A 25509-nucleotide genomic window follows, 5' to 3' on the forward strand; every position below is an offset into this window, starting at 1 on the left:
GAGTGGTACGGCACTGCTCTAATAAAGCCACATCAAAACAGCTGTTCTACTGATGTGATTTCCTTTGATGTGGTTAAAATGTGGTTAAATAGTTGATGAAAATAATTTTAGTATGCCAGTTTTACTGCCCTATCAGAGAAAGCCTATGCATCTTACACAAACACACTACACATTACTCTACACTACATGCACGCACGTACGCACGCACGCACGCATGCACACACACACACACACAAACGCGTGCATGTACACACTGACTCACTCACTCATGTCACGTTCGGGAGAGCTCATTTAAGTCACACAAGATAGATTAATAATCTTAATCACAACAAGATAATCACAGCTACTACAACTAACAGCAATTTACACTCTACAACAATGCCATGGCAGCAGAACTTACAACACGTCAAAAAGCAATTACAATTACATCATATAACATCATACAACAATACATCACATCTCCCCCGCCTCAATTCTGAAAGCGTTTGGGGGGTTTCCTATCTCTTGCAGGGTTTCGTCTAACGGCAGTGTTCGAAGGAGTTACTACTGATGATGAGCTTGTACTGTTCTGTGTACTAGCAGTAGGTGGTGACTGCTGAGATGAGTCAGAGTGTTCTACTGGAAATGTAACTAAAGGAGACTCTTCAGAAGATTGACTGGTTGACAAACTGGTAGGAACACTTGAATTATCCACTCGGTCATGAATGTGATCAACATGACTCTTATGTACTGAACCATCTTGCACTTCAACCATGTATGAAACAGGGCCAAGACATTCAATAACTACTCCTGACCTCCACTTGTCAGTACCACGAAAATCTCTGATCCAGACAGTGTCACCTGGTTTGAAATTGCGAAGTTTACTGTGTTGATCATGACTTTGCTTCTGTTTAGTTTGTTCTAAACACACTTTCGACTCAAGATTTGGTCGCAACACATCTAACCGTGTTCGTAGTGCACGACCCATCAGTAGTTCACAAGGAGCAATGTTTGTTATACAATGTGGGGTTGTTCTATACATCAATAGAAAATTTACAATTCTTTGAGGAAAAGGAATGCCATCATTGTTACTTCGGTGCATAGATTGTTTAAAAGTTTGTACCATATGTTCGGCTAGGCCGTTTGATGCTGGATGATAAGGTGCCACTCGAAAATGTTTGATGCCGTTCACTTTACAAAACTCAGAAAATTCAGCAGAAATAAACTGTGGACCATTGTCACTTACAATTTTTTCAGGTAGTCCATGTCTTGAAAATATTTCTCTAAGCACCTTGATTGTGTTAGTGGCGGTGGTGGAGGACGTGTCTATGATTTCTGGCCACTTAGAAAAAGCATCAACAGCTATCAGAAAAGTTTTATTCATGAAAGACCCTGCAAAGTCTAAATGTATTCTGGTCCAAGGCTTAGATGGCCAAATCCATGGATGTAGTGGAGCTGCGACTGGGGCTCTTTGATCTTGCTGACAACTTTTACAACTCTTAATCAACTGTTCTATATCTTTATCAATACAGGGCCACCAGACATGACTCCGGGATACTTGCTTCACTCTGAATACACCCATGTGACCCTCATGGAGCATCTCTAAAACTCTAGACTGTAATTTCTTGGGAACAAGAACTCTAATACCCCATAGGATACATCCCTCTTCAATCGATAGTTCTGTTCTGCGGGACCAAAATGGCTTAAGAGCATCTGGACATGTTTTAGGCCAACCTCTTTGCAGGTAGTAATACACTTTGCTTAACAAGGGATCAGATCGGGTTGCTTTACACAAATCAACAACAGATACAGACACAGTATTAATCTGAGACACATTATACAAAGACACTTCAGACAAGCACTCACCATCAGTGTTAGCAGGTAATGGCAGTCTAGAAAGGCCATCTGCGTTGGCATGAGCCTTGGTAGGTCTGAATTCAATTGTATAATTGTAAGATGATAAATGAAGTGCCCAACGCTGTAATCTGCCTGCTGCTAATGCAGGAACTCCATTTTTGGGACCAAACAAAACAGTTAAAGGACTTGTGAATAGTTTTTTTCACTAGAAGACAAACTGCGAGAAGTAAAGGCAATAGGGTGCTCTTGGCCATCATGGTCAACATGAGATAACACAGCACCAATTCCGTAATTTGACGCATCACCGGCCAGTCTGACAGGCAGCTTTGGATCATAATGAACCAAGACCGGGGCCTCACTAAGACACTTCTTGATCTGTGTGAAAACTTGTGAACATTCATCTGACCAGTTCCATTTCACTCCATTCTTAAGTAAGGCATGTAGTGGGTGACGTTTTGAAGCCACATTCTGAATAAACTTTCCATAGTAATTCACCATTCCTAAGAAGGAACGCAGTTCAGTAATGTTCTTAGGAGCTGGAGCTTTGACAATCGCTTCTACTTTACTGGTTGATGTGTGTACACCTTCTGCATCAATTCGGTGCCCCAAGTACTCAACACTGTCCTGCATAAAACTACATTTCTCTCGCTTCAGTCTTAGACCATGTTTGGATAATCTGGCAAGCACTTCAGAGAGATTTCTAAGGTGTTCTTCCTCAGATGAGCCTGTCACCAGTATGTCATCGAGGTAACAGATAGCATGGGAGAGCCCCTTAAGGATGGTGTCCATCGCTTTCTGAAAAACTGCGGGGGCTGAGGATACCCCAAAAGGTAGTCGCAGATATCTGTATAATCCTCGTTGTGTGTTGATGGTCACATAAGAGCAAGATTCTGGGTCCAATAGCATTTGTTGGTATGCTGCTGATAGGTCAAGTTTAGTAAATTTACATCCACCAGTTAGGCAAGTCATTAGATCCTCAGGACGTGGCAAAGGGTACTGATCAGTCTCTAAGTAAGGATTCAAAGTTTTCTTGTAGTCGCCACATAGTCTGACTCCACCATCTCTCTTTGGCACAGCTACTAAAGGTGTTGCCCACTCACTGTAAGGTACACTCTCTATGACTCCAGTATCTTCTAAATGTTGCAATTGTCAATCAACTGCATCTCTCAGTGCATAGGGTACCTGTCTGGGTCTACAAAACTGAGGCTTTGTGTCTGGCTTCACAGTCAGTTTAGCCTTGAACTCCTTGAGAGTGCCCAACTCATTGGTAAATACATCACCATATTTGTCTATCACAGCTTTCAGAGGAGGTTGTTTACTGTGTACAGTAGCTACACCTAAATTATGCCAGTCCAGCCTAATTTTCATTAATCAATCACGCCCCAAAAGTGTTGGCCCCTGCCCATTCACATCATAGAGTGTATGTATTCCCACATAGGTACCATATCTCACCTTCACTTGTATGGTTCCCAACACTGCTAATGACTCTGTTGTGTAGGTCTGCAGTTGTGTTCTGGACTTCATCAATTTCACTTTGGGAAAAAACTGCTTTTGGGTGATCACTGACATTAGAGAGACCGCTGCTCCTGTATCCACTTCCATCAGGACTTGCTGTCCATTGAGCTCCATCTGAACTGTAATGAGCTTATTGTTGTGGTCATCAACTCTCAGAATGGCTGATTCTGGAAAAGTTTCTGTCTCCACAGTATCTGTGTCTGTTTCTGATACCCAATTATTTTTCTTTGGTCCATGAGTAGTACTCTTAGGAAAGTTTTTCCCATCAAAATTCTTAGTGGCAGATTTGCCTGTTGCTGTGTGAGATGTCCCTGCACCTCTACTACAGCACATTTTGACTAGATGGCCAATCTTCTTACAATTTTGACATTCTGCTTCTTTAAAATGACAGTCCTTCGGTTTGTGACGATCGCTCCCACAACGATAACAAGGGTTGGTCACAGCTGAAACTTCACCGACTCAAAATGAGTTACTTTCGGCTCCTTTCAACTTCTGGGCATTACGGTCGGCTGCCTCTATGCCTTTAGCTATATCCAGCGTCTTGGTCAATGTCAGTTCAGCCTCAGCTAAAAGACGCTTCTGGATACTCACGTTGCGAAGGCCACAGACGATACAGTCGCGGATGGCTTCTTCAAGGTAATTTCCAAAAACACAATGAGTTGCTAAACGACGCAATTCTGCTTCGTACTCAGGTACTGACTCGTTAGCAGCCTGGCTTCTGCGATGAAATTGAAACCTCTCCACGATAATCACTGGCTTTGGTTCGTAGTGCTTCTTCAGAGTTTCTGACAGTACAGCAAACGATTTGGAGGCTGCCTTTCTGGTGCCAGGAGGTCACTCAGTAGCGAATAAGTCTTTCTTCCAATTATTGACAACAAAACTGCGACCCTTTTGTTCTCTGCTATCTCGTTAGCTTGAAAGAAAATTTCTGCTCTCTCTAGGTACGTGGAATTCCGATCACTTGTTGGGTCAAAATTCTTGCATTTCCCCAATCATAGTAGTCATCCTCGTTGCCAGTATGTCACGTTCGGGGGAGCTCATTTAAGTCACACAAGATAAATTAATAATCTTAATCACAACAAGGTAATCGCAGCAACTACAACTAACAGCAATTTACACTCTACAACAATGCCATGGCAGCAGAACTTACAACACGTCAAAAAGCAATTACAATTGCATCATATAACATAATACAACAATACATCACAACTCACTTTCTCGCTGACTCACTCACTCACGCATGCATACATACAAATGTCTTCCCAAAAGAGTGGTACAGCATTGCTCTAATAAAACCACATTGAAAGAGCTGTTCTATTCATGTGGTTTTCTTATGATGTGGTTCAAAATGGTTGATAAAAATCATTTTAATTTGGCAACTTAATTGATCTATTAGAGAAACTCTGAACACATGCACACATTACACACACAGTGCACACATTACAAACTACACTGTACTGTGCACAATAACATCAAGACTCACGGTAGTGAGTCGCGCGGCCAAGAAACTACAAAGCGCACGCCACAATTAAAACGCACGGCCACTACTGTGAGTTATTTACGTGTAGGGACGGTTTCACAATATTAGCCCTGAATTATGCAATCTTTCTCAATAGGTTTATACTGCACTTTGTGATTTTAAAAAAACTTGGTGTCATTGTTTTCTTGTCGCAACCTCTTAACAAGCGTATTTAGATATAATTCACTCAATTTCTCACCGTGTGTTTCAGCTATCGTAACATTATACCACTCAATACACTCGTGTTTCAACAATCCATCTGGCACTAACATTATGTAGTACTGGATCGCCTCTATACGTATTTTCTCCGTTCAAACCTCTAATCCCTACAATAACTTTTAAAGATACGATGTGGACACAAGCCCTAATGTCTGACAATAAGTTGTGAAAGCGTGCAGAGCTGTAAGTTACCTTAGGAAGGCGTTTTAAGCAGAAATCTTTTTGACTCCATTCAGTGCCACGCCTCATACGAGCGTTTATAATGGCCAGATGTCTTATAAACAAGATGTGACTTGCTATATAATGTACGCATGTACAATATAATGAAAACAATCAATCACTTGCATCATTCTTATGGACTTCTTTTTTAAGTGATTACAATTTCTTATGCAGAGGCAATCCTGCCCACCTCAGCCCCTTTTCCCACACACCTACGTATACCCCCTTATAATGCTGTATCAGTTTTATGATAGTAGTCTGAAAAAAACTCTAAATAGCACTAAATTTTTGTGTAAAAAATATTCTAGTACAATATACAGCACATTTGTTTAAATGGATTTTCAGCAATGTTTGGTAAGGCACAGGCATAAGCAGCGAAAAGGTTGGGGGAGGAGGGCTTCATCCCCCCTTAGGGGTGGCTTAACCCCCTTGTGATGATATCTTGCTGAAATTATCCTTCTTGGAGTGGGGCTGAAAACTATGAGTAAGATTGATATACTCTAATAGAACACTCAAATGCCCTAACAGAGCAGTCAAAACACTGCATAAACCTAAAAGTTGACTACAGCAGGAATTGAACCACTGACCTCTTACTTGATAGTTGGTGTCCTAACTGCTGTACCAAGTGTTTCCAGGTGTCTAAATAAGCTGTCTTTGCACTGCTTAAAAATGTTGTATGTTTTATGACCCTGTAGTCAACACTGCCAAACAAATTTATTAGCTGCAAATAGCCTGTTTAAAATATTTTTGACTAAACAAATGGTGTTTTAGTTGCAATGCTTCAAATTGTATCTATAAATTAATTCTGGTGAACTTTAAGACAATGCTAAAGCTAAAATGGCCACAGCTTCTGGAGGGTAGTGCCCCCTAGACCCCCTACTGCCACAGATCTATGGTCTCCCCCCTCACATCAACTACTTCCTCCACCACTGGGCACAGGTCCATCCCCAGATATGCCACTGACTTGGAGAAATGCAACTTAAATAGCTGTTTATACTGTACTTGCATTACCATACCCTGGACCTTAGCTAATGTATGTATGCAACATCATATCAATATTCAAGGTGCAATTTGCAACTTATTATGTTGGTCACTTAGCAGAAATACAAGGACTTTCTTCCACAGATGTGTGCGCGTGCGCGTGTGTGCGTGTGTGTGTGTGTGTGTGTGTGTGTGTGTGTGTGTGTGTGTGTGTGTGTGTGTGTGCGGAGGCACATTTAGGAGGTGTCCTGGAGTTCCAGACACCCTTTACAAAATAACTTATGCGATTGCAGCAGGAACACTGACCAGACTATTATTACAATTTGGCAGCACAAAATATAATCTTACAGAATAAATGACAATTGGGCATGGCAGTATAGCTAGCTACAGTGTAACTAATGGGAAACTTATTTTATTTCTCAAATGTGAATTAAGAGAGAACAAGGTTAAACTTTGATCAAAATACTGTAATAGAGCAGTCAGATGAATAGAGTAGTCAAACTACTCTAGTAGAACATTCATAATGAAATATAATTTTAAAATGGGCATTAATAATAATATAAATAGAATATTATTGTAGTTAAATCTTGAGTTTCATTTCAATTGATCAGTGTTGGGTTACTGCAATGTATAACCAGTCATATAATTAAAATTTAAGACTGGAACCAAGCATAAACATGTATATTGATAATAATTTATACCATACCTAAAATATACACTAATAGACTTTGAAGAATTTCAATGTTCAAAATCTGTCAGTGACTAGGGACTGCACCCCTAGACCCTGCACTTGAACTCACAACCAAATCTGGAAACCATCTTTGAAAAATCCTGGATACACCCCTGGTGTGAGTATACAAGTAACATGTACTGTATATGGCTAAGAGCTTAGATTATAAAACCAGTGGTACTCATTAATTACCCACTGTCATGTGTTTGTATATCTGTAGAACAATAGCTTTTACTATTTGACTCACTACTACGAGTCTTGACACATTGTTAAATGGTGTACTGAGTAAATTATAGCAAGCTTAACAACGTTGTTGCACTCTACTTTCAGCTATTATTGTACAGTTTGAGCAATCAATATACAATTTTGATGAAGGCAATGGACCAGCAGTATTTGTACTAGTTCTCAGTAACCCATCATCAACCGATATTGTTGTACAAGTATTATATGATGACAATACTGGTAGTGGTGAGCATTCCACTCTTGTAAAGTTATTAAATTATATTATCTTGTTGTTACAGGAGTAAGCACTGACTACTTGTCTGAAGCTTACAATGTAACGTTTCCTGCTGGAGTAACCAGTGTGTCTTTTAGTTTTCCAATAATTAATGACAACATTTTGGAAGATGATGAGAACTTTATTCTTACTATTGACCCATCGTCAGCACCTGATGATGTTAATGGTGGTCAAGCTACAGTGACTATAGTGGATGATGATCGTAAGTGGTTTGTGAAGAGTATAAATTATATGCACTGCTTAAGTAATAGTGCAATGTCTAAAGCACAGCAAATATAACACTCACTGTTACCGTATTATTTTATCTGGTTTCAGCAATAAATGTACAGTTTGAAAAGCTATCATATATTATTGATAAGAGTATAAATTATATGCACTGCTTAAGTAATAGTGCAATGTCTAAAGCACAGCAAATATAACACTCACTGTTACCGTATTATTTTATCTGGTTTCAGCAATAAATGTACAGTTTGAAAAGCTATCATATATTATTGATGAAAATGATGGACCAGCACAACCTGTACTAAGTCTCAGTAACCCATCATCAACTGATATTACTGTACTAGTTAGAGATATTGTAGGTACTGCTACTGGTGAGTCTAGTGCTATAACAAAACTTTCAATTTTAACAGTATTGCTACAGGAGGAGGTATTGATTACTACTCTACACCATATAACATTACATTTCCTGCTGGAGTGACCAGAGTACCATTAAGTATTACAATCATTGATGACAACATATTTGAAAGTGATGAGATATTTTATTTGAATATCACAACTGATTCACTACCCAATGGTGTTAGTGTTGGTTATCCTAACCAAACAACTGTGACCATAGAGGATGATGAATGTAAGAAGCCAGTTTGTACTGTCTGTTTATTATCAGCATGCATGTGACCAGATTTGCAAAAGGTGTCTTCTTCACATGAATACCAAATGTATTTCATAACGCAAACAATTAATAGTTGTGCATTTTCCACTGTTATCTTTCTGCTGCTCTACTTGGCCTGCTTTCTGTTCCCATATTTTAAATCCATGGATAATGATCTGTGATCACTCTGGCTTTATTGAACAACTTGTACACACTCAGCAAGACAGCTGCATTTATCTGGACGATTTCTCCACAACTGTCCACATTTTGTGTGATACACAACTCTACCAATGTAACAGATGCCTATGAATAGCTTCATTCATGATGAAAAAGTGATAGTTACAACTTTAGACATTAACAATAATTATAATCAGCTAAACACTTCATGCCACTATTGCACAATCAGGTCAGGCTAAGGGTAGGCACTATGAAATGCTGAGCGCTTGTGTGAATGCTAGGAGGATCTGGGGGCATGCTCCCCCAGGACAATTTTCAATATTGCATGCTCTGAGATTTAATATAAGAATATTTTCAGCTGTGAATTTCCTAGCAAAGCGTTGACTAACACTTGTGTTAAACTTACTGCATGTAGCCACATAATGTGTTCACATTAGTTTCTTACATTATACAGTTGTAGCACTTGTAAATTCAGTCTAACATTTGAAACTGATAGCTATATAACTTATAACTAACTTAATGTGATGAAGTCACAACTCAGTGGATAGCTAGCTAGGCACTACACTATATGCTTACCCTATCATGCTATGCTGCAGTGCTCAAATGTTCATCCAATTACTGTATGTATTCTTCCATGCAAAGCTATTTATATTTCATATTTGCTAGCTTCATAAAGTGTTTGACTAATAAATCAGTAAGCATCTGAGTGCTCTATTAGGATGACTGTTCTATTAGAGTGTTTTGATTTGTCATTGTTATTGTTATTTTTTCCATGACTGACTGTCACAGGGAAGGATTTAACAGTATGTTGTAAATACTCTATTGGCATTATATCACAATGCTTGCATTATGCTTTAAGCAATTACCATTCCCAGAAACACACCAGCATAATTGACCAGTGCCTATCAGCAACTTGGATATATATATTATTAAAATTAATTAGGTTAGGTAATCCTAAGGCTGCAGCACATGTTGCTGTCAGACGTTTAGTGCTGGTCACTGTAAAGTGCTAATAATAAAAACAAAATAATAATAATGCTGAAAAAGTGGTCAGGCTATGGCCTGACAGGCCAGACTGCTTCCTCCACCCTGACAATGTGCAAAAAGATATATTTCACAAACTGGGTCTCATATTACAGAGATAGCAAAGATTACATGTACGTATGTTAGTAACCTTTAGATCCTCTATAGCTAGTATATATTAGCCATCTTTTTCTTCATTCAGGCACCATGATGCAATACTGCTGTCTAGCTCATTTAGACTTCAATCATTGCATGCACAAAGAATCTTTTTGCTGTTTTAAACTTTGTTTTCTTATATGCAAATTCCTTAGCCAGCACCCATGGTTACAGCAAGTATAATTATGATGTGGTCAAGTCTATTATACAAACTGAAACATTCCATTCATGCAAAGTAAATAACAAGAGTTTTTATTCTTACAACGCTTCTACAGAACATAAACAAGCCCTATTATTGATGGGTCACATCCTGACACCAACTTTTATGGGTACTTAATGTAGTCTATAGCTAAAGATTCTGTACATGCAGTAGTTGTGGCTTATACAATCTAATCCAAAACAGCCAAGCTGTAAAAAAAGTGTGCGGCCCTCAAAAAGGCTATGGTGAAAAAGATGTGAAATCCATGGTGGCGGCCAAGAAATGGCTGTGATGGTAGATTAATGGTAAAAATTTTAATAACGACAATTCAGGTGGATTTTGGTGCCGCTTGGTCAATTGGCACAAAATTCACCTGAATTGTCGTTATTAAAATTTTTACCATTAACCTACCATCACAGCCATTTCTTGGCCGCCACCTTGGATTTCACATCTTTTTTCACCATAGCCTTTTTGAGGGCCACACACTTTTTTTACAGCTTGGCTGTTTTGGATTAGATTTCACTTCTTTTTGTATTTGTATACCCCAAAGCCGGCCTATGGCCTGCTTTGGGACTTTTTAACCTATCTTTTTTTCTTTACCACAGGAAGAAGAAAAGATGAAGCAGATGTACCTTAAATATTTCTGATTTAATCAGTAAATGTACAAATTATATATATATATAATACATATATTTATTACAGAACTGTCCATGGTGGTTTCTGTGTAACTGAACACTCTTCAAGGCAACTTCTTCTAGCTGATCTCTCTACAGGGTGATTTGTTTGTAGCTGAACTATCAACAAGGTAACTTCTTCTAGCTGTTCTCTCTACAGGGTGATTTATTTGTAGCTGGATTCAGTACAGGTGATTTTTTTGCTGCTGAACTATCTAGATGATGGTTTCTTTGTAGCTGAACTCTCTACAAGGAAATTTCTTCTAGCTGAACTCTCTACATGGTGGTTTCTTTGTAGCTGAACTCTCTACAAGATAACTTCTTTTAACTGATCTTTCTACAGGGCAATTTGTTAGTGGCAGAATTTTCTACAGGGTGATTTCTTTGCAGCTGAACTCTCTACATGGTGGTTTCTTTTTACTGTAGCTGAACTCTCTACAAGGTAATTTCTTCTAGCTGATCTCTCTACAGGGTGATTTGTTTGTAGCTGAATTCTATACAGGTGATTTGTTTGCAGCTGAGCTCTTTACAAAATAGTTTCTTTGTAGCTGAACTCTTTACAAGGTAACTTCTTCTAACTAAACTCTCTACAGGGAGATTTGTTTGCAGCTGAACTCTCTTCATGATGGTTTCTTTGTAGCTGAACTCTCTACAAGGTAACTTCTTCTAGCTGAACTCCCTACATGGTGGTTTCTTTGTAGCTGAACTCTCTACAGGTGATTTGTTTGCAGCTGAACTCTCCACACGATGGTTTCTTTAAATTTGTAGCTGAACTCTCTACAAGGTAACTTCTTCTAGCTGATCTCTCTACAGGGTGATTTGTTTGTAGCTGAACTCTCTACAGGTGATTTGTTTGCAGCTGAACTCTCCACATGATGGTTTCTTTAAATTTGTAGCTGAACTCTCTACAAGGTAACTTCTTCTAGCTGATCTCTCTACAGGGTGATTTGTTTGTAGCTGAATTCTGTACAGGTGATTTGTTTGCAGCTGAGCTCTTTACAAAATGGTTTCTTTGTAACTGAACTCTCTACAAGGTAACTTCTTCTAACTAAACTCTCTACAGGGAGATTTGTTTGCAGCTGAACTCTCTTCATGATGGTTTCTTTGTAGCTGAACTCTCTACAAGGTAGCTTCTTCTAGCTGATGTCTGCACAAGGTCACTAGTTTGTAGCTGAACTTTCTACATGGTAGTTTCTTTGTAACTGAACTCTCTACTAGGTAACTTCTTCTAGCTGATCTCTCTACAGGGTGACTTGTTTGTAGCTGAATTTTCAACAAGGTAACTTCTTCTAGCTGATTTCTCTACAGGGTGATTTGTTTGTAGCTGAATTCTGTACAGGTGATTTGTTTGCAGCTGAGCTCTTTACAGAATGGTTTCTATGTAACTGAACTCTTTACAAAGTAACTTCTTCTAGCTGATGTCTCTACAGGGTCACTAGTTTGTAAATGAATTCTCTACATGGTGGTTTCTTTGTAACTGAACTCTCTACGAGGTAACTTCTTCTAGCTGATCTTTCTATAGGGTGATTTGTTTGTAGTGGAATTCTGTAAAGGTGATTTTTTTGCAGCTGAGCTCTTTACAGAATGGTTTCTTTGTAGCTGAACTCTTTACAAAGTAATTCTTCTAGCTGATGTCTCTACAAGGTCACTAGTTTGTAAACGAATTCTCTACACGGTGGTTTCTTTGTAACTGAACTCTCTACCAGGAAACTTCTCCTAGCTGATCTCTCTACAGGGAGATTTGTTTGTAGCTGAACTCTTTACAAAGTAATTCTTCTAGCTGATGTCTCTACAAGGTCACTAGTTTGTAAACGAATTCTCTACACGGTGGTTTCTTTGTAACTGAACTCTCTACCAGGAAACTTCTCCTAGCTGATCTCTCTACAGGGAGATTTGTTTGTAGCTGAACTCTCTACAGGTGATTTGTTTGCAGCTGAACTCTCCACATGATGGTTTCTTTGTAGCTGAACTCTCTACAAGGTAACTTCTTCTAGCTGATCTCTCTACAGGGTGATTTGTTTGTAGCTGAACTATCAACAAGGTAACTTCTTCTAGCTGATCTCTCTACAGGGTGATTTGTTTGTAGCTGAATTCTGTACAGGTGATTTGATTGCAGCTGAGCTCTTCACAGAATGGTTTCTATGTAGCTGAACTCTTTACAAGGTAACTCCTTCTAGCTGATGTCTCTACAGGGTCACTAGTTTGTAAATGAATTCTCTACATGGTGGTTTCTTTGTAACTGAACTCTCTACAAGGAAACTTCTCCTAGCTGATTTCTCTACAGGGAGATTTGTTTGTAGCTGAACTCTCTACAGGTGATTTATTTGCAGCTGAACTCTCTACATGATGGTTTCTTTGTAGCTGAACTCTCTACAAGGTAACTTCTTCTAGCTGATCTCTCTACAGGGCGATTTGTTTGTAGCTGAACTCTCTACATTGTGGTTTCTTTGTAGCTGAACTCTACAAGGTGATTTCTTCTAGCTGAATGATCTCTTTCTATAGTTGCATGAATTCCCTACAAGGTAATTTCTTCTAGCTGATCTCTCTACAGGGTGAATTGTTTATGGCTGATGTCTCTACAGGGTGACTTGTTTGTAGCTGATCTCTATACAGGTTACTTGTTTCTAACTGATCTCTTGAATTCTCTTTGGGTGACTGCTCTATTAGGATGACTGCTCTATTAGAGTATCTCGATCTCGCACTTGCTACACCAAGTTGGATTTCGTGTTATAACTCCGTGGCTTTAAGTCTGATTCTTCTACACCATTGAAGAGCCTTTCTAAGATGATAACTCCATCTGTACAGCAATTTTCATAGCATTACCCCAAGCGGTTTACCTGGTAGGCGTGGCAAGCAGTCGTTTTTTATTAGCTAATCTCGATTGCGTAATTGTTACACACTGTTGGTTTTTTCGTTGTATCTTCCTGGTTTTTAGCTCGATTTCTTTCAAACCACAAAAGGTTTGAGGTTCAATAGTAAACCTATTCACCCACCGATTTTCAGCTTCTTCCCATACGCGGTTTACCCTGTAGGCGTGACAACATATTGGTGTTATTTTTCGTGATTAATCGCTCATAACTCTTTGCCTGTTTATCGTATTCCAGCCAAAGTTGATACAGAGATGCGCCTTTATACCCCCCTTCTGTGTGCCAAATTTCAAGGCGATCGGATATGGAGTTCGTGTTTTATAGCAGTTTTTGTAAGTGTGCGAAAAGAGGAAGAAAAAAAAGAAAAAAATAACGAAGAAACTAAGCCAATTTTTGAAGTCGCATATCTCGGGAACGCTTGAAGCGATTTCGCTCACATTTGGAATGTGGAGTACTGAAGTGGGAGGGAATGTACACAGCAAAATTCGTATTGTTTCACCAAGGCAGCACAGAGCTACGGAGGTGCGAAAATTGCGTTTTCTTTCTTCCTGTCAATATACTCACGGGGTTGCGCGCCGCCTTCTTGGGCCGCACGACACACTACCGTGTGTCTTGATATTTTGTGACAATCCCACTAAAGAGTGTAGGGGAGCCTGGGAAGGCAACTGAGTATTGAAGCTTACAGAGTCATCATGCAACAACCAATGTGCATACCAGGGTTATGGAACATGCCTCAAAAATTTTTAGACCTGTGAGGCTCTGATCGTGATATATTGAAAGTTTTTACTGTACTGTTTTAATCATTAAAAGGTGCAAATATGATTGTTACAGTATGTTAGAGCTATTGATTACTCTATTAGAGTGCTGTATAGAGGCAGTGGGAGAAACTTTAGCAAATTTGTCAAATCACTACAAATTTGCCAACATTTAGCCTACCAATTAACTCATAGTACCTGAGACTATCATTTGTGTTGAACATAACTTAGTTTATTTCACCAGATAATATTTAATTTACTTCTGGTGATGTTTCCCTCTATATGGTACAGTGCTATGAGTTAATGATATACGTAGTAGTAACACTTGACAGTATCTAGATCTATATATAGTTAACATCACTATCTTAAAAAGTGGCTATCTATTTACACTGTTTATGGTTTACAAACTGTAAAACGATAGAATGCAGCATTGGATACTCAAGTTAGACAGTTTATTAATGTTTCAATGTCCATTTATTGCCAGCATCATGCATTACACAATTGGTATATGTATACACTATCAGTTTTAAAATACCTGGTATGTAGTTAGCTATGAACTTAATCGTTTAATTTATGCATGTATATTTCTTTAGTCATTACTGTGATGTTTAACCAGTCAGCATACAGTGTTAATGAAGATGATGAAATGTTGCAAATTGTATTAGTCCTGAGCAACTCATCAGTAACCAATGTTACTATTAAATTAATTGATAATACTACTACAGCTACTGGTAAACATGAGGTAATTGTGGAAATTGATGTGCTTACATATTTATACATTTAGGAGGTGCTGATTACAAGTCTGGGCCATACAGTGTCACATTTATTGCAGGACAAACCTTTGCTATACTAAATATTTCAATAACTAGTGATAACATACTAGAACGTGATGAGAGCTTTATTCTGGCTATTCATTCCCCTTCACTACCTAATGGTGTAAGCAGTGATCTTGGTCAAGTTACAGTAACAATAGTGGATAAGGATGGTGAGTGTGTTAGCAAGTAATGGTTTGGGGGTATATTAATTTTCAAGTATGTAGGGTGATCTGTAATGCAATTGTTTAATATAAAATCTTGTAGAAATTTTACTGCTTTGTCATTTATTTGGGTGGGCTTGAGAGAGCCTCACACTATGTCAATGTTACTTGTTTGCAGATAAAACCTAAAAATTCTGTACAAAGCTGGTATGTACATGTGTTCATTGAAAAACAAACAGCATGGTTTAATTGATATCCATATAAGGCTGGTACAAATTTATCGGACAAAGCCTAGTTGTTGTAGTTTACTGATACACCTGAAACATCTAGTATCTAAATTTGTATGAATGCTTCAAAAAAAGAGTGTTACATGCATTTATCACAACAGGAAGTGCAAACATGGTGTAGGTAGCAGTAGAAATTCAAGCAAAGGTCGTGATGAGGTTATGCTTATTGTGTATCTGCTCTAAAAGCCAATTCAATATGGAGTGTACTGTTAAAAAAATCTGCTGTAACCTGGGAAATGATTGTAACACAGCTACAGTAAGAATCATCTCTATAGGCCACACAATTTAGCCACTAATTAGTTCGAGGTTATAAAAATAATCACACAGCAAGAAATATCACAGTACAAATTATGAGTATGAATTTGAATATACAAACTTGTTTGTGCTTTCAATTGGTAATATCTGTCCTGACAGTGCTGGAATCATGGAAATATTATTGTCTGGCTATTTCATCCTGTATGTGCTCATTCTTGCAAAACTGCAACCAATGTATTATATTAGTTAACCACCCAATAGGCTTCTCTTTTTGTCATACAAATGGGTGTCTTTGATCTACTCATGCTCTATACCATACAATACTCACCCATTCATTTTGTACCTGATGTATAAACACTCCACCATTGGGCCTGCAACTCCTGGGTGAAGAACCTCATGGGTATGTTAAAACTACTGTGTTCTTTATATAGATTTATTATCCAGTACCGAGTTAACAATGAAAACTGCAAGCAAATCAATTACCATACAACCAACTCTAGGTACAAACTTACAATACAAATGAATATTACTTGTGTGGCTGTATATGTAAAGCTCTAGGTAGCTACACATTGTATTGTGTTTATCTTGGTGCAGATTCACACTATTACTATCAACATACATGTAATTGGTGGTACTGTTATGAGTGAAAAAGATATATGTACATATACTTACAGATATATATCACATCAAGAAATATAACAGATTAATTTGATTCCATGAATAACAATAGTACAGAAGTCCAGTTCTATTATCAAAGAAAGAATAACGGCTGGCTGTGGGGTATATAATTATCAGTACATAATTACAGTATATATAGCTCATCACATCTTGGGCATCATAAAGTTCAGTAACATGGTGGCACTCTAGACTCTACTATATATATATACAATATGTTTATAATGTCAAATATTCTAACATGGGATGCTTGGAACATGAACTATAACATTTTAGTTCTTAATTGCTTGTGTGTATTGAATCCACTAGTTATTTCAGTACTTTTCACTGTTGTAATTTGTACTGGCACTCATAAGAGTTCTTATTTATCTCATGCTTGCATTTGCAGAACCTAATTCTAGCACTGGCACCAACAGCCAAGTTGCTACTGAGACTGTAGCTGCTCCTATTGGTGGGGTCATTGCTCTACTGGTACTGATTTTTATAGTGGCACTGATACTATATAGGTGATGAATGTTTGTGGTATAATAATAATACAATATGTGATACAGTTGCGCCATGCATATACTATCATGATTACTGTTTGTCATAGCTTCCTGCTATGTAACTACCACACAAAAACAGCCAAGCTGTGCAAAAATGGTGTGGGCCTTAAAAAGCCTAGGGTGAAAAAAGTTGTGAAATCAAAGGTGGCGGCCAAGAAATGGCTGCAATGATGTTAATGCTAATAAATTTTAACAATTCACACAGCCATTATTAAAATTTTTTACCATTAACATCATTGCAGCCATTTTTTGGCTGCCACCTTTGATTTCACAACTTTTTTCACGCTGGGTTTTTAAGGCTGCGCCATTTTTTTACAGCTTGGCTGTTTTTGTGTAGATTTCACTTCATTTTGTACTTTATAAGGCCCCAAAACCAGCCTATGGCTGACTTTGAGATTTGTTTTTACTCACATTTCTTCTTTTCTATGTAGATACAATGATGATTATTGAAGATAGACTTATAAATGTATTTCATTGCATGATTTAATTCAATATTTGATAATATTATTGTAATACTTCAATAGAGTGCACATTTTTTGAGGACTTCTAATAGAACATACACAGAATGTTCTAGAACAATCCAGTACTTCTATTGGTAGATCTATGAAATTACAAATGTTTGATTATAAGCAGATTTCAAATAGAAATTTCATTTATAAAGCAGAAATTAAGTGAGGTGATCAGCCAAGGTAGCAGTGATTCAGTGGTTAAGGATGCAGGTGTTAGGTATGGAGGTCCCAGGTTCAAACTCGGGTAAGTTGTTTTTTTTTCGGCATTTTTACACACCTTTTTTACCCCGTGGTGACTGCTCTATTAGATTATCTCAATCCCGCGATTTTACACTTGCTTAGTTTTTGCTTTATAACTTTGTCGCTGTAATTCTATTGCTATTCAAACTATCAAAAGGCACTGCTACGATGATCAGCCTATCTACACACCAATTTTCAAGCTATTTCTATACTTGATTTACCCTGTAGCCATGACAGAAGTTTGATCTTTTTTTACGTGAATAAATGCTCATAACTCCTTGAATATTACTCAGATTCACAACAAACTTGGTACATGAATCCACCGTTACATGCTCTTTATTTGTGCCAAAGATCGGGGTAGTTGAGTTACACGTTTGCATTTTATAGCAATTTTTGCAAAGTATGTGAAAAGAAATTGAAGTCCCTGTAGCTCCATTTTTGCATTATAGCTGTCCCCCAAGTAGCCCTATGGCATAAGAAGAAATAAACGAAGAAATTAAAACAAAAGTTTGAACTCCCATATCTCACGAATGGCTGTAGCGAATTTAATAAAATTTGCTGTGTGGCGTACCCTACTTGGGGGACAGCTATAATGCAAAAATGGTGTGCTTTGGAGAAGGGGCCATGGAGCTGTGCATGCATGAAAAAGCAATTTTCTTTCTTCCTGTAAATATACTCACAGTGTGGTCGCCGGATTTCTTGGCCACACAACACACTACCGTGTGTCTTGATATAGGCATTAGACACTAATTTTGTTTTGTGAACAAAGCAGGTTATTAATTATTATTGCCCTCACTATAACTGTAGCCAAGGTGAAAACTACTGGAATATTACATAGGTCATATCCTATATTATGCTATATTTTATAGGCATTTCCACCTACATCATTCAGGTTACCATGAACGACAGTTACTATTCATGTGCTATTGTGAAATTTGTCTATTGCAAGGGCTATACCATAATTTTTAGTATTTGATTTCCTTAATTGTAAAATGGTCTTAAAGTGCAGGCATCAGTGCTAGTGATCATTCTGAAATGTTTATGAGTGTAAAAGTTCTGACCCAAATTATATGCAAACATGGATATTATTTATTTATTAAAAAACTTTCAACTAGAGTAGAGACCATAGCACATTGATAAAAAGTACTGAAGCAAGCTAAAGTAGTGCACGATATAATAAAAACTTGTTTGTTAACTTTTTTGTAAATAATTATTATGACTGGTGAACCCACGCATACCACATCTGAAATGGCACTGCGTGCCCCAATTATCATCTGAAAAGTAAAGTATCCATTAAATTTCATTGTCAGCTATGTTTAACACGTTACACAGCATTTCAAATCAAGAACTGTTTGAAAAGCACCTCTGCAATCCGTGCATACCAAAAGAAAGAATGGTCCTGTGCACCCCAATTATATCAATTATTGTCTGAAAAGTGAAGTATCCATTATGCTTCTTTGTTGGCTATGTTCAATCCATTACACAACAGTACGAATCAAGGACTGTTTGAAAAGCACCTCTGCTATCAAAATAGTGACTATGAAAAACACGGATGATTTCCATTACAAAGGGAAGCCATCACGTGCTACCACCAAATCAACACTTCTAGCTGTCAGCAAAGATGAATGGGACACAAAGGAGGACACTGGTAAGTCCATGTAGAATGCACTGTATGTACTGCGGTATGCCAAAAGGGACCTGTTGGGCTGTAGCAATGTTGAACAGTGAAAAAATCAAGCCGTAGCCTTAGCCGTTATCGAGTTACGCTTGTCTGAATGCATCAGTCAGTTACTCAGTTAATACTCAGTCAGTTAGTAGAAAATTCCATTAACCCATTCACGGCAGCAACCACTATATGGCGGATCACTCTAATAAAGCACTCGCTGAATACAATTTTGACATGCTTACACTGGTATTGTGCGTTTTTTAGCATGATGCACCTATGCTGAAACGCACACGCCCAAGAGGTCCCGTTTCTGGGATAACCGGATCCTTCACACACTATTGAGGGTTTGTTACATAACCCGGTGAAACTTTTCTTGTGAACAGAGTCGAGTTAAGTGTTTCTTCAAGTTGATAGTAGTGTTATCGAATACTCTGAATCATTTCTGATGTGCTACAATAGCTGAAGAAGACAGTCGATGGTTTTTCAAGAAGGTGGCGTGATGTGCACACATGCGTATACACATGCGCAATGAGGCTGTTGAGCTAAATCTCGATAAAACCGGCCAGGGAGACCATCGCTCAGTAAGCAGATGATGTAGAACTGTTTAATAGACTGTTATAGTGATTTGTAGATCCTTTGTTCGTACCCGACTGTTTGAATGTGCTGTTTATATTGTTTTTTCATCTTTGTTGTGTTGTAATTACTTTGCGGTTTGTGTTGTGTAAACATAAACAATATAACCAAGTTCGTAAGTCTATAGCAAATATTTAGAGGGGTGGTTACTAAGTAGTTTAGTGTACAGGTAGTGTTATACTGGACAATTCGGCGAGACCTATATAGTCCGCCGGAAAATTCAGCAGTGAATGAGTTTAAATACTTTTTTTTAATTTGTAGCAACTTGTTGAATGCATTTTGGGTCGATCTGAAAACTTGTTTGGGCTTAGTTTTGCTTAACCAATACTGCCTCATCATCGTCAGGGAAAATTGAGGCTGGTGATGTTATCCCATGGGCCACGCCTACTCCTTTGTGGTCGCTACTGTACAGTATACTATCACAACTCCTTCTGAATTTTATAGTTATAAGTGTGCCAAGTTTGACAGCACAAATGTAAAAGGTATACTATAATAAGGTAATAATAACAAGAAAAAAATTTATGAGTTTTTAGGGGTTAGATCTAGATTGGAAATATGCCCACAGTTACCAGGGCAGTAAATGTTTATACAGATAGATGTACATATACTGTAATAGACAGGGCCAGAGGAAGCAATTCTAAAGTGGTCAGGCCAAGGGGTAGGCACTGTGAAATACTGAACACTTTGTTGTGTGGGTGGTGGGGTGCTCTGGGGGCATGCTCCCAGGGGCAGATTTAGGGAGGGGGCTAGGGGGGCTGTAGCCCCCCTCTTCCTTTCCTTTCTAAGTTAGTACTTGGCCAATAAAACCCTAAATCTTCTATGTGTATCAAAAGCAGGCTTATTTCAAGAACTATGCATCACTACCAACACAAATAACGTCTATGTCACTATACCTATTGTTCAACATGATTCAAAAAGTGTTAGTTGGTTTAATTAATTGTTTAGAATTATCAGCTTCAGTATAATATATAGTTACCAACTCAGCCATTTAGCAAACTGTAGTCTTTTATAAGTTTATAAGGCAGCTATAGCACTTTTGTCTATGAATGTAAAATCTGTATCAGTTACCTTCTGATATGACCCCATGCTGTGGGTTATGTTATGGTGCTGGTATTTGTCAGTCTTCATAACCCAGCAGATCTAGAAATAAGTTGACCATCACAACAGTAAATTCAGAAACCTCATAAATGCAAATATAGTTGCACTTTGCTAAGGATTTCCAGTGGACTAGCTAACAGCTACTAGTACCCTTCACTGTATTCTGCTTTTCAGTACAATGTATTGGTGTTAAGACTAACAAAGTGTCACTAGGTTAAGGAGCATGCATACTAATGATTGTGACGTTCAACACCACTACTACTTAGCTATACATGTTTCTGCCTCTGTTTAGCTATACATGTTTCTTCCACACATTATCTCACAAAGGCTTCCCCTATTGTCTGACTTTGTTTGATCATGGGAGTATTTAGAAACAGCATTCTTCGTGCAGACTGCAAAATCATCACAGTCAAACTTGTGTAGTTTGTGGTCAGTCACCCAATGTTGATGAATCCCAGATGGTCTTTAGAAGACGATAGTCAAGTGTTCCATAAAGAGAGTTTGCCTTGAATCTGTTGATGTTGAGGCTGGAGTAAGCATTTTCCACAATTCTTCCAACTTCATGGTGTGTGAAATAATCTACTCCAACCTTCCAGTGGGATCCAACAACATTATTTTTATCAGTAAGATAGACAGTTGAGGCTGTTGAAGAGGAGCTGATGTATTATGATATATAGCTAGCTATATCTAAATGCTTGGTAGCTACAAATGAAAAGATTATCATGATAGCTACTCATGCATATTGCAATCAGTCTTGATTTAATGTAAAAGTAAAAGTGTTTTGATAAACTGAAATTCAATTATTTTCCACTAAAAAACTGCTAAAAACACTCAGATTCATCTTTAGAGGGCCTAATTTTCAAACATTTCCGGAAGGGCATACCCCCAGACCCCCGGCCTAGGCTAGCATGCAAACCACACTAATGTAGTCATTATTCCAAATAACTAATTTTGACCATGGATACTACATGAATCTTACCATTAGGGCCTTGTGAGAAGGCTTGGTATCTACTAATGTCTGGCTAGTTACCTATGTCCCTGTCCAGCTTAGCCTCCCCTTTCAAAAAATCCTAGATCTGCCCCTGGCTCCCCCAGGAAAATTTTTCAAAATTGCATGCTCTGAGATTAATCTGAGACTATTTTCAGCTGTAAATTCCCTAGCAAATTATTGACTAACACTTGTCACTGCATGTGGCTGCATCTTGTGTTCACATAAATTTCATACATTATACAGTTGTAACACATGTAAATGCTATATTATTTCCTTTGTTGTAGCTACTATATGCATACAGTATGAGTCTAGCATTTGAAACTGATAGCTATATAATTTATAGAACAAGCCGGTGATGAAGTCTCAACTCAGTGAATAGCTAGCTAGGCACTAAGCTATTTCCTTAATCTTACCCTATCATGCTATGCTGCAGTGCTCCAATACTCATCCAATTATGTACACTTCCTTGCAAAACTATTTATTATTTCGTATTTGCCAGCTTCATAAAGCATTTGACTAATAAATCAGTAAATACCTGAGTGTTCTATTAGTGCGACTGTTCTATTAGAGTATTTCGATCTTTTCCGTGACTGATTGTCACGGGGAAGGATTTAATAAGTATTCTACTGGCATTATGCACAATGCTTGCATGATGCTTTAAGCACCTATCATTCATAAAAACACGCCAGCATAATCAACCAGTGTTTATCAACGACTCAGATATATATATATTTTTATAATCAATGCTGAAAAAGTGGTTAGGCTATGGCCTGACTGGCTGGACCGCTTCCTCCGGCCTTGATAGACCAGACCAGCTTTACTCTGACAGAACTGTCAGAAAATGATCGTCCATTCCTTTAGAAAAGTGTAACTCAACCTGGAATTTGTATTCATAAAGTAATGTAGAAAGAGTCATAATTCTGTTCATATCTAAAGTTACCCGTTTTCATTTGGGAAGGATCCTCAACACCATAGGCATTTATCATGCAAGTTTTCTTTATTGTAGAGTTTCATTTTGCATAACTGGAACACCCTTCCAGCTGATATAGTAAATACTTTGGACACAACTTTTAAGACATTACTACAAACTATAGACATTTATTGGAGAGACAGTAGATTTATAATTATGTAATTAATTATATAAGACTTTGGTCTTTTTCAGAACCATTAATAATAAATAAATAAATAAATATGACCGTAGGATGTCATATTTATTATTATCAATGTTTCTGAAAAAGACCATAATCTTATATATATAACCATACACATTAATTACATAACTATAGATCTACTGTCTCTCCAATTAATATCTAGTAATGTCTTAAAAGAAGTTGTGTCCAAAGCATTTACTATATCAGCTGGAAGGGTGTTCCAGTTATGCAAAATGAGACTCTACAATAAAAAAACTTGCATGATAAATGCCTATGGTGTTGAGGATCCTTCCCAAATGAAAACGGAAAACTTTAGATATAAACAGAATTATGACTCTTTCTACATTACTTTATGAATACAAATTCCAGGTTGTGTTCTGCTCTTTATAAAGGAATGGATGATCATTTTCTGACAGTTCTGCCAGAGTACAGTTGGTCTGGTCTACTATAGTATTTGTACATCAATCAGTATAAACTTTTACTGCCCTGGTGGCTGTTGTGGGCATATTTCCAATCTATATAGATCTAACCCCTAAAAACTCACTAAAATTTTTTTCTTGTAATTATAACCTTATTATAGTATACCTTTTGCGTTTGTGCTGTCAAAATTGGCACACTTATGACAAGAAAATTCAGAGAGAGTTTCCAGAACCTTGGAAACCAACCACCTTCCTACTCTGAATGATAAGTGCTGTATAATGTTCATATTATTGTTAACAGAGTAATTAAGAAAATGAAACATTCCAAAGTGATGAATTTTGATGAAGAGCTGTTAGAACTAAACAATGGTGGTGATATCATGAGAAGCACATCTAATTATCCTGGTAAGTGCATACTTCATTATTTAGCATTAAGCTAACAATGTCAATTTTCCATGTAGAACACTTTCATGCACAGGTGGGCCAAATGTTTGTAAAAGGAGACATGAATGAAGACAAGGTACAGTTTCTTAGAGAGATAAAGTTTAGGCTCTGATTTGCATTGTATATCTTAGCGTCTTGGTGACAAATCTCAAACATTGCCTTCAGATCTCCATGCTAACAATAAATACGCTGTCAAAGATGAACGTAAGTGCAATTCTAACAAAATAGTTACCTCTTAAATATACTGTTATACAGACAACCTATGGGGAGTCAAATTTCAGGATGAGACTGATGGTACTCTAGTATAAATGTGTGTTGATTCAAAAATAGTTTCTGAAATTCTATTCATTATGTGTAGAAATATAAATTATGTTTCCATAAAGTTTTTGTAGTATTAACTCATGAATTTTACATAATGTGCTGTACACAATGATTGAATTGAAACATTGATCAAGACTCACGGTAGTGAGGCACGCGGCCAAGAAACTACGAAGCGCACGCCAAATTAAAAGATGCGGCCACTACTGTGAGGTATTTACGTGTAGGGTCGGTTTTGCAATATTAGCCCTGGATTATGCAACATCTCTCAATGGATTTGTACTTTAGTCGTCGTCGTTTTCTTGCAACCTTACTAAAATAAAAATACAGCCGTATTTAGACATATTTCACTTTATTTCTCTACCCTGTGTTACACGTATCGTCACATTATACCAGTCATCATACCCGTGTTTGTACCGGCCATCTAGGCCTGACATTATCTAATTCTGGTTGGCCCTACGCATGTTTTCTCCATTCAAACCTGTAATTCCTACAATAACTTTTAAAGACACGATGTGGACACAAGCCCTAATGTCTGACAAACAAGTTGTGAAAGCATGCAGACCTGTAAGTTCCCTAGGGAAGGCGTTTGAGCAGAAATCTTTTAGAGTCCATTTAGTGCCACGCCCCATGCGAACGTTTATAATTGGTAGAGTTTGCCTCTCTGCCCACTGTTTAAGTGTTTATTTATATTATCATGCAGCTTATAAATCAAGTAGCTAGTAAAAAAAATAATAAGTACGCCCGTTCGTGCTAATGACTTTAAAAAATAAATAAATAAAAATAAAAAACTGGCAGATGTCTTATAAACAAGGTGTGAAAAGCATGAAGAATATACAGACACTATAAATCATTAGTCAATACTCCATTTAGTGCCATGCACCACTTATGATACAAGAAATATTTTGTACATTGTGTGGAATGACCACTGAAAACTCATGTACAGTCACAAACCACATTCCAGACAATACTTTGTTGCCCTACATTAGTTTACGTACATAATGAAAGTCACTACACTCCACCTTAAACTGATGGTGTTTTGTG

General features: G+C 37.7%; 1 protein-coding gene across 1 annotated transcript; it reads left to right on the top strand.

Moving 5' to 3' along the window:
* Nucleotides 1-3693: 3693 nt before the first annotated feature.
* Nucleotides 3694-24562, top strand: LOC136264876 (extracellular matrix protein 3-like). Its single transcript, XM_066059639.1, has 13 exons — nt 3694-3783; nt 7364-7487; nt 7541-7738; nt 7992-8129; nt 8180-8386; nt 14852-14989; nt 15043-15243; nt 16208-16276; nt 16840-16957; nt 24005-24108; nt 24165-24223; nt 24279-24351; nt 24403-24562. Exons 1-13 carry the CDS (start codon nt 3694-3696, stop codon nt 24453-24455), a joined length of 1572 nt encoding a protein of 523 aa, XP_065915711.1. The 3' UTR covers nt 24456-24562.
* The last annotated feature ends 947 nt before the right edge of the window (nt 24563-25509 follow it).

The sequence above is a fragment of the Dysidea avara genome, chromosome 8 (genome assembly GCF_963678975.1).
Source record: "Dysidea avara chromosome 8, odDysAvar1.4, whole genome shotgun sequence".
In the NCBI taxonomy this organism is placed as follows: Eukaryota; Metazoa; Porifera; class Demospongiae; order Dictyoceratida; family Dysideidae; genus Dysidea; species Dysidea avara.

Coding starts and splice junctions, on each gene's coding strand:
- LOC136264876 (XM_066059639.1), top strand. CDS start 3,694: ATGGCCAATCTTCTTACAATTTTGACATTCTGCTTCTTTAAAATGACA. Junction 8,130..8,179: donor TATTGTAGGTACTGCTACTG/GTGAGTCTAGTG, acceptor GTATTGCTACAG/GAGGAGGTATTGATTACTAC. Junction 24,109..24,164: donor AAGCACATCTAATTATCCTG/GTAAGTGCATAC, acceptor TTTTCCATGTAG/AACACTTTCATGCACAGGTG.